Source organism: Peromyscus leucopus, chromosome 18 (assembly GCF_004664715.2).
Source record: "Peromyscus leucopus breed LL Stock chromosome 18, UCI_PerLeu_2.1, whole genome shotgun sequence".
Taxonomy (NCBI): domain Eukaryota; kingdom Metazoa; phylum Chordata; class Mammalia; order Rodentia; family Cricetidae; genus Peromyscus; species Peromyscus leucopus.
In genome coordinates this window covers 29,161,757-29,179,383 of record NC_051078.1, presented here as the reverse complement: position 1 = coordinate 29,179,383, position 17,627 = coordinate 29,161,757, and the positions used below count along the sequence as shown (strand labels likewise).

The 17,627-nt window shown below is 36.1% G+C and overlaps 1 protein-coding gene across 1 annotated transcript in view; it reads right to left on the bottom strand.

Annotated features, from left to right (window-relative positions):
* Positions 1 to 567: 567 nt before the first annotated feature.
* Tmtc3 (transmembrane O-mannosyltransferase targeting cadherins 3) overlaps positions 568 to 17,627 on the bottom strand; it is a 52,691-nt gene continuing 35,631 nt past the window's right edge. The window contains exons 11-14 of the mRNA XM_028889972.2: positions 12,147 to 12,250; positions 10,917 to 11,086; positions 9,396 to 9,622; positions 568 to 5,325 (exon numbers count right to left, since the gene is read on the bottom strand). Coding sequence (XP_028745805.1) covers positions 4,511 to 5,325; positions 9,396 to 9,622; positions 10,917 to 11,086; positions 12,147 to 12,250 — 1,316 coding nt within the window. The 3' untranslated portion in view covers positions 568 to 4,510. The remainder of the gene's footprint in view (positions 5,326 to 9,395; positions 9,623 to 10,916; positions 11,087 to 12,146; positions 12,251 to 17,627) is intronic.

The window sequence follows — 17,627 nt, the reverse complement described above, 5'->3', positions numbered from 1 at the left end:
GCCAAGATCAATCCTTTCTCTCTTGTTCTTCCTTAGGCATGTCCTAGTGGCAAAAGTGGCCAGCACCCTCCCTTTCTGCTTCTCATTAGCACTATATAGATTCCTAATTCTTATATTTAGCATTCTTAAATTTACCCACTGGTCACTGGTTTGGAAGTGGGTGTGTATGTGATCATCCGTAGAAAACTGGATTCATGGATTGGAGACTTGAAACTTTGTTTCTCTCCCAAGGTCAGCCATCTGGCCTGCCATGATGCAGCAATATCTGCACCATAGTCAGAAGTGGGCTTGTTTTAGCCAGAAAACTTCCTGAGACATTTCTTCTTTGTTAGAAAGTAACCAAAGAAACTCCTGATCACTGAAATAGTTCTCTGCTGTCTGTAATATACAAGGTAATCAGCTCTTTTGATCTTTGAGACTGCTAGCAAAATCTATCTCCTCATTCATCGTTAAAAGTTTTGCTTAGTCACTTTTTCGATAACCCCAACTAAAGGCATGGAAGAGATAAAAGTATAGGTTACTAAGTTCTGATCACTGAAGTCTTTAAGAAAAGATAAAGTACAAGGATTTTTTTGAGATCCACTTTATTCAAAGCAGAAGTAGAAAGGCACCAAATTCTTATAGAACATAAATTCCTTTTTGATGGGAAATATCTACTTCATTATAAACACAGAGATGTTTTTGATGAAGTGTGTTTTAAAGAATCTGTTTTAGATATAGCCTTGAGACCTTTTCAAATTATCTTTTGCTATATCCCTGCTAGCAGTAAATGAACAAGGTAGTACAGTAGTGCAAGTTGAAGCTTAGTTTTCATTTTAACTTATCCCAGAGTATCATTTCCTTTAGGTTATCTCTGCATAAGCATTAGTGTTAAATCTAACTATTTGTTTGCTGTTAGAACATCACTAATATTTATGCTGGCATGTATATAAGTCAAGTTGCATTTGCCCATTACAGCTTAAGCCTTGTGTTTAGTCTAACAACTAAGTCTATATACTAAGCACCTGAAATTGTTCTGTGCAATATAAATATATCAACTCTTTAAAAAACCTTAAGAAGAATAATTTGCATACAAGGAGACTGAGGAAACAAGGTAAACAACTTACACTATGTTATAGTCAGGGTGACAACTTGGATTTGAACCTGAACAGATGCAGAAGTAAACTTTATATAAAATTCCAAGTTTGAGTTTAGTGTTTTTATTTTCTTATTTTGGCTTCTGTCACCAACATTTAAGAATATATCATTACCAGGAATTACTTTATAACGTATACTTTTCAAAGGTAACTTCTAACAAATTACACATCAGCTCATTCATTTCATTCTGTAGGCAGACCTGTTATATACAAAACTTTGCATTTCATTTTAACATCAAAAGGCAATCAGGTTGAAAGTTTTAAAAATTAACAATTTAATAATGAATATTTAGAAATGTGCTACACACAAACAGCATAGTAATATAAAATGCATACAATTTTGAACTACTTTTTAATGAACCCCTTAATATTAATGGGTTACAAGTTTTGATAGTTACCAGATATTTTGAGGGCTCATTTTAAATATCATTTGGTCATGCAAATAAAAAAATAAATATGACAAATATATGGATTTTTGAAGTATAAATTGACATACAAATCTATATATTCTTAATAGTTTTCATTAAAGCATCTTTGAAGAAGCATTCCATAACATAAAAGTTGAGAACTTGGATGTAAAGAAAAGGCATGAGGTTTTATTAGGAGTGTGTAATTCACAAATGAAATACATCATAGCAAACACAAACTTGTTAAACAAAGTGATATATTTAGTTACTTTATTCTCTAAGTCATCGACTTCAGAAAATCACACACTGGGACTGGGCAAAGATGTGCATGCCAGTGGCCCAGTCACACAGGAGCTGGGGCAGGATCACTTGAGCCTTTGGGTTCAAGACCTGTTTGGGCAACATATAAGGCCCAGCCTCAACAAGGAGGGGTTGGCAGGTGGGGCTACTCACTAGGAAAATTGGAAAATTCCCAACTGCAAATATGAACAGGGAAACACAAAACAACTACAGGAGGAATCCAGAATGAAACTCTACTTTCTGAGAAGTCGTGAAGGAGTGATGGAACACGGCTCCTTGAAGATTGTCAAAGCTTTGCTTAGGACTTCTGCGGAGGTTTGTAAAACACTGAAATTAAAACTGTATTCTTCTATTCTGTGACAAGTCTTGTTTTCCTGATTCAGATGTCCAAAGTGCTAAACCATAGGATAATAAATTGGGCTTAAAAATGTTCACATTCCTACTTCTTCAAAAATCAGCTCTGAGGCAGCTGGGGGGGATATCCATTATCTTTTCTCATCTGAATAGTTTAAATAAAATTTAATGCATATGAGAAATATTAATTTAATCATAAGCAAGCTTGATAGAATTTACTACTTGAATTTTCATGGAAAATATACTACTTAAACATATTCTTTATTGGGATGTAAGCCATCAAAACTTAATTGGGTTGCATTACTAATTTACAAAGTTAACACAGGAGAAATAAAGAAACTTTCCTGAACTAATTTAGACCAGTAGCCCTAACTCTAAGTAAAAATCAGAATCACCCAAAAAAGTTTAGGAAAAACTGAAGTCTGGTTCAATTTCCTAGAAATTACATTTAATTGTTATGGGATGGGTGGGAAAGTTCCCATATGATTCTACTATGAAATGAGGTTGAGTATCATTGATTGGTAATAATGAATAATTGCTACTCAAGATGGATTTGATTTAAATAAATTAAAATTCAAGTAAGAGTACTTTCTTTGTGGCAGACATTATAATGAGTGCTAATAAAAGGATTTTTTCCTATAAAAATTACTGGGTAATATTAATATTTATCCTCATCATTCGACTAGCTATATAAATTTACTAAAATAGTCCTCAAACTTTTATTTTGTTTGCTGTCATAAAGGTTTCCTTTTACTTTACTTACTGGACTGTTCTCCACTTGGAATTTTAACTGTAGTGATTACAAGCAAAACCTTTTTCTAGAGATATATGGAGCCTAACAACTTCATTTTCAAGTCATAGTATATGAGGTATTCTCCACTTCATATCTGAAGTCACAAAGCTATACTCTAAGAACTGAAATGAGATATTGCTTTGATGTTTAACAAAATCTCCTGGGTCAAGAATTAACACCCACTGGCATCAGTGCTGGCATTAAATTATCTTTAAAAAAAAAAAAATCTATGTCAGATCCTCTGGGAAACTAAAAGGAATGGGTCTTTAATGCAGAACATGTTTCTTGTGACCTATTTATAAAAGATTTCTTAGAAAACATTACAGAAGCATGGTTTCTAAGTCATATATAATTAGAGATTAGTTAACTCAAGGGAACTAACAATTTAAACTAAAAGTTTACAATTTTTATGAAAGATCAGTAGTTAAAATAAATAATAAAATATACACCACAATATAATTAAGAATTTAGTGTTTAAAAATAAATGTCACATTGCTTTGTGTTCAGTCAAACAGACTGACTGTAGTGGCTTAGATATCTAAGAATGATGAAGATGTGACTTGAGACACAGAAAACCGATTTAAGACCAGAGAGACTAAGATGAAAGAGATTACTATGATTACTCTAAAGCTCAGAGTTAGAATGACTGGGACTTTTCAGTATGATAATACGCCAAGAAGCAGAACACTTTGGAGAGCAAAAGTCAATGAGTAGTCATGATTATGTAGCTCCTATTAGAATACTGTGTGAAACCGAGAATATAGTATTAGTGAGCACCACTAGGAACATGCAGAAAATGTTACCTGCCTAGTGACTGTAGTGTAGAGTGAAGTTAAGGACAAGTGCACAGTTAGGTAAATGCACTCCTAAGCTACTATGTCGTACTTTATGTTATATGAGTGATGTATGATTTATTCTAAAATGTTTTATCCACCATTCTTTCTAAACCTCAAAGAACACATAAACAGTATGCATTTGTAGTACAACGCCCCTTGGTTTAAGAGAAGAATTACTGAAAAAAAAAAAAAAAGAATGGCTTCAATGAATATCAATCCATTGCTGGATCCAAGAGTTTTAAAAAAAAAAAAAAATGAGAAGAGAGCTCATAAATGGGAATTCACAAAACCCAGGACATAACGGATTAATCTCCAAGGGTTCCTCCTTGATATCCCATATTATTTCAATTCAGATTAGTAGATGGATCTGATAGTCCACCCACTCCTGTTCCCCCACCTCAAAAAAAAATCCCACACCCTTTTCTTTCTATAATAAAAGTTTCAAGTTTGTCACCTGGCATTTAAGATTTCTCCTGTAGTCACCAAATTTGTGCCATATCTTATAAAACATATATCACGGGGCAGATAGGTCTCCAATGAAAATCTTGTTTTGACCCCATGTAGAGGATATTAGTTTCTGAAAAAACAGTATGTATTCTTGACATTTTTCAGTTTCCAGTATGAGCAAACGCTTGCTATAGACTGAAGGTCTTTGATACCACTGTTACACGATAGAGAATAGTATTATTCTCCATTTAAAATACGTTCAATCTCTTCTAGTCTTTTCAAAGCAGCAACTCGTTTCTTCTCAATTTCTTTGATGTCTTTTGTTGTTTTATGGGGGGCCTCTTTGTCTGCACTTTTTGTTGATTGCTTGTTGGATTTCGAGTTTTTATGATTATTTGTTTTCATGATTTGTGCTGGTCTGGGTTCACTTGTGATTTCTTTTACATCATCAGAAGGGATTTCATCTCTTTCTTCTGCACTGGAAGTCTTATCAACTGGAGACACTGGCTGCTCCACAATACCAGAAGAGGCAATTTTATCCCTGACTATACTCAAATGGCGTTGAATATATTCCTCATGAGGTGCTAACGCCAATGTTTCCACCAGGCATCGTTCAGCTTTCAGCAAGTCCTTCTCTTCAAAGTACACCACACAAAGGTTGTGCTTTCCTTGCACATTGCTTGGATCCATTTCCAGTATCTTTTCAAAACACTTTTTGGCTCCAGGTATATCCTTCTTTTGGTTCATCAGAATATCTCCTTTTAAAATGAGACCCTTGGTATGGTCAGGGTAGTATCTGAGCAGCTCTTCTAAAATTGGCAATGCCTTTAACTCCTTAGCAGTCTGCGAATACAGGAGAGCCAGGTTAAACAGAGCACTTCTAAAGTCAGCTTGTAATTTGATGGCTTTCTTCATCCAGATCTCAGCTTCAGAATCCTTTTTGTCATCCATGGCAAGCATGCCCAAGTTGAAATAGCCATTAGCATCTTGTGGCTCTTCATTTATGTAGCTTAGAAGCCGTTTTCTAGCTTCAGGTCTGAGTTTAGCTTCACCTAGAAGTAATTTTATTTAAAGGAGATAAATTATCAATGAATCAACCATTTTCAGGTGTTGTCATATTACAAAATACAGCAACAAAGCAACCTATTTCTGTAAGTAAATAAAAAAGTAGAAATCAAACTTTATGGGAAAGATAATGAGCTTGAAACATTCAAGTGATAAGTTTGTTTCCTTGTCATTCAGAACTGTGGAAGCCAGGAGAAATTTCTTTAGTTTGGAATCTCATAGGGCATTAGAGGAAGAATAGGTAAGAGTTTAAGACATAGGATTTTCAAAGATGTGTATTCAAGCACAGTTCTGTTAGTATTTTGAGTTTATACACCAAACAAGTTCTTTAATTTCTCTTGGTTAATTTACTGAATTTTCTAAGAATTACAGGGTATGTATGTACATGTACATATACACTACATATAAAAAGCTCAGCAAGTATTATAATAACTATAAATTTCCAAGTTGGAGTTTTTGGTGTGTGAGCTCAAAAAATTTAGGAAGCTTCATGGTAAAAATACACTATTACATATAAAACTATAAAATAAGTTTTTGAAAACCAAATACCAACATAATTTTTAGTAGAATTTTTAAAAGTTCTTTATTTTCATACATTTAGATGAGAACTTGTGTTGGACAATGAGCAATCCTCATAATTATTAAGATTCTAAAACTACTAGTTTTTAGATTTGTACCTTTAAAATATCAACCATAAAGACCTCTTTATATTGTTTTAATTGACTATGATTAATGAAGAAATTATGAAAATAAATCAATAGGCTCAGCTCTTAGATAAGTTACTATCCATTAGCTATATAAATTTGGGGTACTCATTAGGTCTTTTTGGCCTCATTCTCTAGCCTATCAAATACAAGATTTGGGAAAGCAAAGTCCACTTAAGTTACAAGATATTTCTAATTTTGTGTTTCTTTCACTTCTGCAAACGTTTAAAGAAATACATTCAACACATAAGTAGACTATATAAAGGAGATATTTTCAACATAAAAATTAATATTATAAATCATTTATGCTATCTTATGAAGGAAAATATTCCTAGATAAACTATGGTTCAAAGACACAGATTTATTATGATTGATCTTTGCTGTGGGATGGTCTGTATGTGCTCTGATTGGTCAATAAATAAAACACTGATTGGCCAGTGGCCAGGCAGGAAGTATAGACAGGACTAACAGAGGAGAATTGAGAGAACAGTAAAGAGGAGGGAGACACTGCCAGCTGCTGCCATGACAAGCAGCATGTGAAGATGCTGACAAGCCACGAGCCACATGGCAAGGTATAGATTTATAGAAATGGATTAATTTAAGCTATAAGAACAGTTAGCAAGAAGCCTGCCACGGCCATACAGTTTATAAGCAATATAAGTCTCTGTGTTTACTTGGTTGGGTCTGAGCGGCTGTGGGACTAGCGGGTGAGAGAGATTTGTTCTGACTGTGGGCCAGGCAGGAAAACTCTAGCTACAGATCTTAGTTTACTAAATTATAGGAAATATAAGAAATTACAATAATATTCAAAAAACAAATTTAAAGATATATATAAAGATTATGGTTTGAAAGAAAATGGTCCCCGAAGGGAGTGAAACTATTAGGAAGTGTGGCCTTGTTGAGGGAAGTGTCACTTTGCGGGTGGGCTTTGAGGTCTCCTATGCTCATGCTATGCCATGTCACAATTTTACTTCCTGTTGCTTGCAGATCAAGATGTAGGACTCTCAGTTCCTTCTTCAGCACCATGTTTGCCTTCATGCTGCCATGTTTCCTGCCATGATAATAATGGACTAAACCTCTGAAGCTGTAAGCTACCCAAATTAAATGTTTTCTTCATAGAAGTTGCTGTGGTCATAGTGTCTCTTCACAGCAACTGAAACCCTAAGACAGGAGTGAGGTATTGCTATGATAGGCTTGGCCATGCTTTTGTTTGAAGGAATATGGACCTTGGGAATATAGGTTAGAAAAGCAGTTGAATGCTTTAAGTGCTGCTTTAATGGGCCATACTAGTAGGAACATGGAAGACAGTGGCTGAGTATGATTTGATGAACTGTAGAAGCCTGGTTCAAGAGGTTTCAGAGGAGAAGAATATTAATATGTGACCTAGAGACTGTTCTTGTGATATTTTGGCGAAGAATGTGGCTACTTTTTTGCCCTTGTTTGAAAAGTCTGCCTAAGGCTAAAATAAAGTTTTGGATTAATTGCATTGACTAAGGAAATCTCAAAGCTGCCTAGTAGAGACTCTGTTGTGTGGTTACTAGTGTTAACTCTAATGAAGACTTTAATGAAAAGGAGCAAACTGAGAAAGTAAAAATACAAAATGTACAATTTGAGGAGAAAAAGAGTACCAGGAAGCACAATGGAACTAAGTCCTGTGTTCAAGGAGTTCAACTGATTAAGAAATGGAATAAAGGGAGTGGTGACATCAGGGCAAGATCCCACTTAGTTAAGTTTCCAGCTTGTGAAAAGGAATTAAAGAAAAGCTTAGAGCTGAGTGTGGTAGTGCACACCTTTAATTCCAGAGGCAAAGACAGGCAGATCTTGTGAGTTTGAGGCCAGCCTGGTCTACAGATTCAGTTTCAAGATAGCCAAGCTTAGGCAGTGAAGGAAACCATCAAAAACAGGAAAGTGGTGAAGATATAATTGAATGAAGGGGCCATGTGACAGGCCTAGCAAACAGCAGAACTTGGAAGCTTGGCCATGTGGTTCTGACTTTAGAGTCAAGGATAGAAAAAAGGGTTTATAGAATCTTCCTCCATGACTAAGGAAAGGTGTCAAGGCCAGGCATGTTTCAGGGTGTCCCTGAATGGAGGCCTAGAGAAGCCATTTTGAGAAGCTGTGAAGGTGAAGTCTGGATTGCCTTGAAGACCCCAAGATGTTGGAGATGTCAGAGCCATGGGATACCTGCTGAAGAGAGCTGCTAACAGGGAGTGGAACCAGCCTAATAGAAAGAAGTGTGTTGTAGGAAGAAGTTGGGAGTTCTGAAGAGCATTTTAACATTGGACATAGAGACACATAGTTTAGTTTGCCTAGCTCGTTTTTGGTCTGCTTTGGTCCAGTATTTCCTTACTATGCTCCCTTCCCTATGTTTTGGAATGGTAATGTATATCTGGTGTGAAGTATGTGATCTGCATTTTGATTTTGATTGTATAGGAGATTACAGTTAAGAGATTGTATGAATCTCAGGACAGACTATAAACTTTAGACTTTTAAATAAGTTTGAGATTGTTGTAGACTATTGGGACTTCTGAAGTTGGACTGAATTCATTTTTGCATTATGGTATGGCTACAAGCCTTTGGGGGCCAGGGAATAGAATGTGGTGGTATTTGAAAGAAAATGGCCCACAAAGAGAGTGGTACTATTAGGAGGTGTATCCTTGTTGGGGGAAGTGTGTCGCTCTGGGGGAGGGCTTTGAGGTCTCCTATGCTCAGTTATGCCCAGTGTCACAATTTACTTCCTATTGCCTGCAGATCAAGATGTAGAACTCTCAGCTCCTTCTCCAGCACCACGCCTGCCTGCCTGCATGCCACCATTTTTCTTGCCATGATGATACTAGACTAAACCTCTGAATCTGTAAGCCAGCTTCAATTAGATGTTTTCCTTTATAAAAGTTGCTGTGGTCATGGTGTCTCTTCACAGCAATTGAAACCCTGACTAAGGTAAAGATACACAAAGAATTTTCTTGTAAGTCAAAGTAAAGTAACATGAGATTAAAAATATGATAATGCCCGAGGATTCTCAAACACAGTTACAAAATTTCCCCCTACAACTGCTGCACTATTTGGACTTTATACTTACTATACAAGAAGTTTTATTATGTTTATATAATAGTTAAGTACTGGTTGCTGGAGTATCTGAAAAGTTTTAACACTCTAGAAAAATGAGCATGTAATATGTCACATGTGCCTGTTGTGTCACCTCTAAGAGCTTTATGTCAAATACTTTAAATAGTCTTGTTGTGAGATGTCTAATGTACACAATTTTGTTATAAGCAGCCCTTCCAAAAAGTGTTTGTTATGGGTTTTGCAGTATTCTAATTGGCTCAATATAGACCTATTTTCAGGAAACTTACCTGATTCCTGCATTAAAATAGCAGAATTGAATAACGCTAGCTTATGTTTGGGATTTAGTTCCAAAGCCCGATTGAAGTTCTTCAGCGCTTCGTTTGGTTCTTTAAGTTCAATCGAAACAATTGCCAAGTTGTACCACAGATCTGCATTATTTCTGTCCAGCTCTAGGGCTTTCAGATACGCCTCCTTGGCTTTGAGAGGCTTATTCATTTTTAAGAGCAACTCTCCCCTGTGGGAAGAAAACAGACAGGGCTTACCTTACAGTCTTACTAGGCCACTTCATAAACACCACTTTAGACTGGACGTAAGTCTTCCCAAACAATGGCTTTATTTTCTTCTTTTACCTTACATTCTTAAAAGGTCTCTTAAAAATCGCTTTGTGAAATTAGCCTCAAATCTGAACTCTTATATATTTTCAAGTATTATAAAAAAAAACTTGCATATCTGAGTTTGGATGATAATTGTAGAGAAGTAATCAGGAAAGGGTGACAGAAAATGTGTTCTTGGGCGAATCTTAGAGGAGACAACTGACTGCATGACACCATGGCAGCTAATGACAGTGACAGATCAGTGAATCAGATGATGACATTGGAACACTGGAAAAAATATGCTTGTTACTGGGAATTTTGGGTCTTTACATCTGATATAAGTCTCACTGTCCAAATTAGCAGAGACTACAGAAATGTGAAATCTCTCTTCGAATATTAGCTTCGTCTCCTTCAAAGTATTCTTATAAATGACTATTCAAAACCAAAAGACAAAAAGGAATTTCCCAATGGTTGGCCGGAGAGCACTTGTGCCACCTGCTGGAAGCTTAGGAACACACTAGAATGACCAGCTTAAAATCTAATCCGTCCAGGATGGCTACATTTGAGTCTGAGAACTTAACGTCATTTTGCTTAAAATTTGTGAAGTTACTTTTACTAAGATGAATACAGCAACTTCTGGGCATGAGACCAAGGTTATTATTTTAATGTAGAGATTATTGAGAGTCTTTATGAAATGACTGAGGACTGGATATGGACAACAACAACAACAACAACAACAACAACAACAACCCAATATCCAGTTTAGGAATAGATTTTAATCTTTTAGCCTCAAAAGGTTAAATTCAGAATATACTTCCCTCAGAGAAACAATGCTATAAATTATGAGCTTCATGTTCAGTATACAAAAAAGTTTAACATGCAATGTTTCTTGAGTATAAAAGTGATAACATTTTTATATGAGAATATACAAAAATATTAACATGATGTCAGGCCTTTTTTTTTTTTCTTTACTGTCAACCAAGAAGTCTGCTTTGTGGCAAAGGTGACAGAGACAGAGAGGCTGATTGAGAATGACTAACATTGTTTACAGGACACAAATGGATCTAACACGGAGCTGCTTCTAGACTCTTTCAGCTATTGTAATGATTCCCTTGTCAATTTCAAATTACTTAAGTTTGACTGGTAATTTTGTTGAAACGTCCATGCAGCTAGAGCTTCAGTTTACAGTGGTAACTTTAAAGTCAATCGGGATACCTGCTAATGTAAGCCTGCTTGAAGTCCGGCCTCATGCTTATTGCCTGTCGGTACAGCTGGTCGGCTTCCTCCAGACGGGACTCATTTGCTCGGATGAGGTTGGCCAGATTGATATAAACATTTAAGTGATTTGGGGCAATTCTGGCAGCATATTTTTTACCAGGAATAATCTGTTTAGGAGAAAAACATGTTTGTATAATCGTACAGTACCAAATAAAAATAACAACTAAGTTTTCATAGTGGCTCATTTCAAATAACATAGAACCTAAGGTTTTGCTGATAATTTTGCTGATGTATAACAAAATAAATGATAAAAGATACGAAAAGCAAGCAGGGCATGGTTGCACATGCCTTTAATCCCAGCACTAGAGAGGCAAAAATGGAGTTCTGCAACTAAAAGGCCAGCTTGTCTACACAGAAGAACCCATCAAAAAAAAAAAAAAAAGAAAAAAAAGAAAAAAAAGAAAAGAAAAGCACTTAGAAGCACCTGAAAATATAAATACAGTTTTTGACACTGAAGATTTATATTGTTTTCATTCATGCCTGTTATGAATTTTTCTGGCTTTTTGTTTACACTTTTCCTCGTATTAAGTCAGATAAACTAGAACTTGTACAGGTCAAGGTCTTGCAGTCTCCAACACAAGATAAAAACCCATTTCAGTCCAACTCTGTTAGCGCTAATGCTATCAAGAAAGTTATTTCTTGGCTGTAACAGTAGGGCAGCTAGTTTTATTTCAGAGTCATGTTAAAACCTCACTTGTTTTGTGAAGTTGAAAAATAAACCGCTCTAACTGAAATTCAAGTATTACACGTAATATAAATACAGAGCTTTTGTACTACATATCCAATGACGTCATACCTGTATTATTGCAACAACTGATTACCACAGCGGAGCAGCAGAGGCAAGCCTGGTGCTGTTTTACCACTTGTCTGAATTTCTCTGAGAAGAGCAATGCTGAACTTACTGTTTAAAGTACGTAAGTCAAATTCTCTTCATTTGGTCATTTATGGCAATTTATAATCAGCATCAGATATTTAAGTTCTAAGACCCAGCATTTACATGTGAACTATACCAAGCATTTTTAAAACATCAACTGAGCAAGAAGCTACCTCTAGTGAGGAACAGCCAGGGGGATATACTATAGTTCAATATCAATGAATTTAGTAAAATTTTTCTGTCTAGGTAATTCTTACTCCTATGGACATGACACAGTGAATAAGGCAACTTACTTGAGGCATTAGTGATTTAGCCAACATATAAGATTCTTCTGCTTCTCTAGTTCTGTTTAAATTTTTGTAAGTCCTTCCTACGTTCATGTGGGCACCAATATCATCTAAAGCAAAACAAAACATTTATTATCAAATATACTAGGCATTTTTCATTGTAACTATTGAGAAGGCAGGTTCTGAGAAGCAAACAAGGAATTTGAGAGCGGACTGGCCCTGCTTTCTGTGAAGTTCGAAAACAACTTGTATAACTTAGAACGGCCATGACTCACAGAACAATACAAAACGACTGAGACCCTCAAAGGACACAGAGTGCATGAAACAAGGGAATCCACAAGTGCATCTTCGAAGTTGAGGAAGAGAGACAAAGACAATGGACTATCTTCACTATATCATACTACAGACAATTTATTTCTATTTCCTTAATCTTACAATTTTGAAATTCACTAAAAAATAAAGTCCAACTCTACAAGTGAAAATGATTACGGGAATTCCTATAGTTAGGATATGGGTTTAACTAACAAATATACATCATGGTAGAATTACAGCTAAGAAATGGAAAAACCTGTAATTGAGAGACAATTTTGTGAATGTGATCAGAATAGAATGTCAGGTTGGTGTAGGTTGACGTAAGATGTTGTTATTCTTTTTAAATCATGACACAGTCTTATGTAACTTAAAGAAAATTTAAAGTTAAGTTAATATCAAAATATCGAGTTTTCTATCTCATTTCCTGATATGGAAAATAAAATGAACAGTAAATTTATTTAGGGGGTGAATAAATATACATCTTTAAGAAAGATGAGGACTAATTACACAATAATTTAAAAAAGACATAAGTCTAATAATTATTTCAAAAGTTTTGAATAAAGTTAAAAGGATCTTATATCAGACAGTTTTTACTCAACATCAATATCTAACAGACATGACTGGTTTTCAATTATGATTTCCACTTGCCTGCAACACTGATGATCTTGCACTTGTGGAACAGTAGTTCTCTGAGTGCAACCCCGGGACACATAGGGAGGGGCCAAGCATATATATCTTGGGCATTCCCCTAGGGGGAGAGCACCAGTCCTAAGATCTTGCTGTGTGATGCTCATTATGTTTCAACTGCGTGCACTGCATAAAAACTGGCAGAGGAAAGTTTTGAGAACTGGATATTCCTCATAATTTTTGTTTCTAATAGCCCTTAAGTGCAAATAATTCAATAGTCTGTGAATGATCAATAAAATGATCATTCAGAAATGAATGGCCAAAGTGGTATATCCACATGAAGAAGTGCCACTCAGCCAAACTAAAGTATTTTTTAAAATTCACGAACAACATTGATGAGTATCAAAATAATTATACACAGCAAGAAATACAGAAAAAATGAGTCCATAGAGGATGATTTTTTTCTATATACAATCTTAGAAAAAGCAAAGAAATAGATTGTACTTGAAAGCAATTCTATTTTATTTGGTGGAAAGGATTATAAAAAGATGGAAGATTTGAGAGATGGATGGATATTTTAATTATCTTGGTGGTAATGGTCTTATGGGTGTAAATACATGAAAACGTTCAGATTTCTAAATTGTCTTTTTTTTAAAAAAAAAAACAAAAAACAAAAAACTATTCTTTGTACAGCCTGTGATCCTCAAAATTACCTTCAATGATTTATACTTACAAGGATTTTAATTCAAGGGCCATTCTCTAGCTATTAATTCTAACTTTTATGCTTTTTACTTTTATATATACATTTTAATTATACATTTTAAGTATTTAAAAATACATGAATACACACTCACATATTTTTGTTGTGTATTTATATGTATTTTTTTTTTTTACATAATCTATTATACCTTACAGCAAATATATTTCTTTGGAATATTTTGAGTTGGCTAATCAAAGCAAACAAGGACCCTAAAAAATTAATTTATTCCTATTTATATTAGTTAAGTAAAAAGCAGAGAGAAGAGTTTTCTGATATCCTTCTACTTGCCTAGGGATATTCTTTCCAAACAGGAAGAAATTAGGGTCTGACATCTGGCATAGACAAAGAAAATTCAAATGGCTGTTACTCAGGAAACTTCATTCGTAGACATCCTTGCACATATGTATGGCTCCCCTCTCACACAAAGCCTAAGCCTTTATTCTGTAGTTACACCTATATAAGGTTCAGTCATTTCTGAAGCTCATACTGTATTATGACTCCCATCCTTAGGCATGTAATAAAACTTGCATTTTCCCTGTTTTTTGTCTGTTGTTAGTTTATATGACCAACTAAAATGATCAAATGTCAGAAAGAATAGAACAAATTCTCAACTACATTTCCCATGGGAGCCTCGGGGCAACAGTAAAATTGCTCTACTCACTGCTGGGTTCTAGCAGTTCAAACAGCCCTGACACATGGTTGTGTTTTTAATATACAGGTGATGAGCAACCTCTTGCCGTCTGCTATCATTCTCAGGCCCTTTTCTGTTCCTCTTTGCTTTCTGGTTGTCATAAGGTGAGCAACCTCTTCTGTCTACTGTTGTGTAAGTACTGTCTACCCAAAGGCTCAGAGATCAAGTCACCTAAAACTTTCCTTTTTTTCCTTTTATGTCGATTATCTCAGTATTCAAAACAGTAATAGAAGCATGAATATTCACTGTATCCCACACTTGTAAATTAACTCCTTGTTTCCTAGTTGCATTGAAAATAATGTATTTGTTAATATAGCTTACCTTTACCTACTATATTATAATGGGCTAGACACTGGCCTAAGGCTTTTATGAGTATTTAATCCATACAAAAGAGAATTGATTACTTTTCAAAATGTGATACCTAGAAAATTTGTGATTGAACTCATTTTAATATAAGGTCTATTTGAAACCAGGTTCTAAGCATTTTTTTTTTAAAGGCAGCTTAGTCTATCCTCATTTCTTAAAAAAAAAAAAGGGATAAAAAAGAATATTTAACACACAAATACCTTAATCTGCTGAGGCCTCTCCTGACCTGACAGCCTCAGATTCTTGATCTCTCTGTCCTTGTCTCCTAAGTGCTGACATTGTAGGCCCATGGCACCATAAGTGGTTTCAGAGTCTAAGCTTTTAACCACCAAATAATTACCTCTTCCAGCTTACCTTGGTCATTCTGTTACTTTTGGCAATATCTAGTAATGTCATACAATAACATGGTATTCTACCTGCCAAGTGACTATGAACACAGCCACATAGGAAGAAGTCAGAAGGCACATCATAAATGTTGTATTCAGTGTTTCCAGTCCATGTGCTTATCCAAAAGAACCCAGAATGATGTGGACCCTCTATCTTCCCAGCCTATGGATTATTAAAACCTACTTCTGAACATGTTGATGGTGAAGTCATACTCAAGCTATATACAGGATATATGCTTAAAACAGAAATAAGTGAAAACTGAGGGGGCAATTACTTAAGGCTGAGTGCTTACATCTGCAACATTCTGTAATACACCACACCATTCACATAAACTGATCACTGAAAAATATATTTCACATATGCACTTGATTTAGTCTTTACAAAATTGCTGAAATAGAAATCACTACCCCAACACAGAAGTGAGAAAGACAAAAGTGAAAGGTGATAACTTGAGCTGGCAAGATGGCTCATTTGTAAAGGCACCAAGCCTGGCAACCTGAATTCTTCCCCTTGTGCGAGACCGAAGGAGAGAACTGACTCTTCTAGTTGTCTTGTGACTGCCACAAGTACCACAGGTACATGCATATACACACACACACACACACACACACACACACACACAGACTGCCACAAGCACATGTACACACACACACACACACACACACACACACACAATGCAACAAGTTTTTAAGAAGATAAGATTCCAGAATGAAAATCTAAGACTTTAATAAGAAATGAATTAGAATTACTACATTTAATGAATTTTGCCAGTATAAAACATGAATCAGATGTTTATGTTGCTACAAGGAAGCTCCACATTTTCAACAAACCAGTATTGCAAACAAATTAAGAATTAAGTTAGTAAATACAACACAAGAAATAAGTGTGTGTGTGTATCTTGCAGGAAAGATACGAAAGAAATTTACAGGGTCTACAAATAAGCGCTTTGGCTTAGCTAGAAGAGATGTTTGAAAAGAGGCCATAGGAAACAGGTTATAAAAGACAAGTAACAGAAGTATGTATGGTAGAAGACAGATGGAACAGAAAACATTCTATGCTTAAGATACACACATCAAAGAGGAGATATAGGACACATACTCCATATTCCAAGAAAAACTAGCCTACATGAAAAGTCAAGGAAGGTAGAATAGCAACAGTTACATTTCTACACCCCTTTCTACCAAAATTTGTCTTTTTTTTTTTAAACCAACCAGTATCACCTCCTGTTCTTTACCTGTTCTTAACCCCCCACTTCCTTTCTACTCCCCTTGCAATCCACTCCTCAGAAAGGCCTCCCATAAATCAACAAAGCATGGCATATCAAGTTGAGGCAGGACTAAGCTCCTCCCCCCGCATCAGGGCTGAGCAAGGCATCCCACCATAGGGGGGAATAGGTTCTAAAAAGCCAGCTCATGCGCCAGGGACAAATCTGGTTCCCACTGCTAGGGACCCCACAAACAGACCACGCCACACAACTGTCACCCACATGCAGAGGACCTAGCAGGCTCCCTAGACGTTGGTCTAGAGTCCTTGAGCTCCCACTAGCTCGGGTCAGCTGTCTCTGTGGGTTTCCCCATCATGATCCTGACCCCCCTTGCTCCTACAATCCCTCCTCCCTCTCTTCAACTTCTGGAGCTTGGCCCAATGCCTGGCTGTGGATCTCTGCATCTGCTTCCAGCAGTCACAGGATGAAGGCTCTCTGATGACAATTAGGGTAATTACCACTGATTACAGGAGAAGGCCAGTTCAGGCACCCTCTCCACTATTGCTAGGAGTTTTAGCTGGGGTCATCCTTGTGGATTTCTGGGATTTTCCCTGGTACCAGGGTTCTCCCTAACACCACAATGCCTCCCTCTATCAAGATATCTTTCATTGTTGTCCCTCTGTCTTAATGACATAGTTGCTCTGTACCTCTTTCTGTGGTGACTATGACCTTTTCTTATTCTTTGTAACACTTGGCCTGGAAGAAGAGTGGGTATTACCATGAACCCCAGTTTTTAATTCTAGACATTGTGAGTTCTTTAAAAAGTATCTCTCAACTCTGATGACTATTAAACTGCTTACCTACATCTAATTTTACAGCTACCAATATTCGACTCAAGACAGCTGACCCGAGCTAGTGGGAGCTCAAGGACTCTAGATCAACATCTAGGGAGCCTGCATGGAACTGACTTAGGTCCTCTGCATGTGGGTGACAGTTGTGTAGCTTGGTCCGTTTGTGGGGCCCCTAGCAGTGGGACTCAAGAGAGTCAAATATCCTGGAGCTCTTGGGCTCTCTCCAACATTACAACTGTCAGAATTCTTTAATTTCAACAATCTATGTACATGTAACTATTTTTTCTTT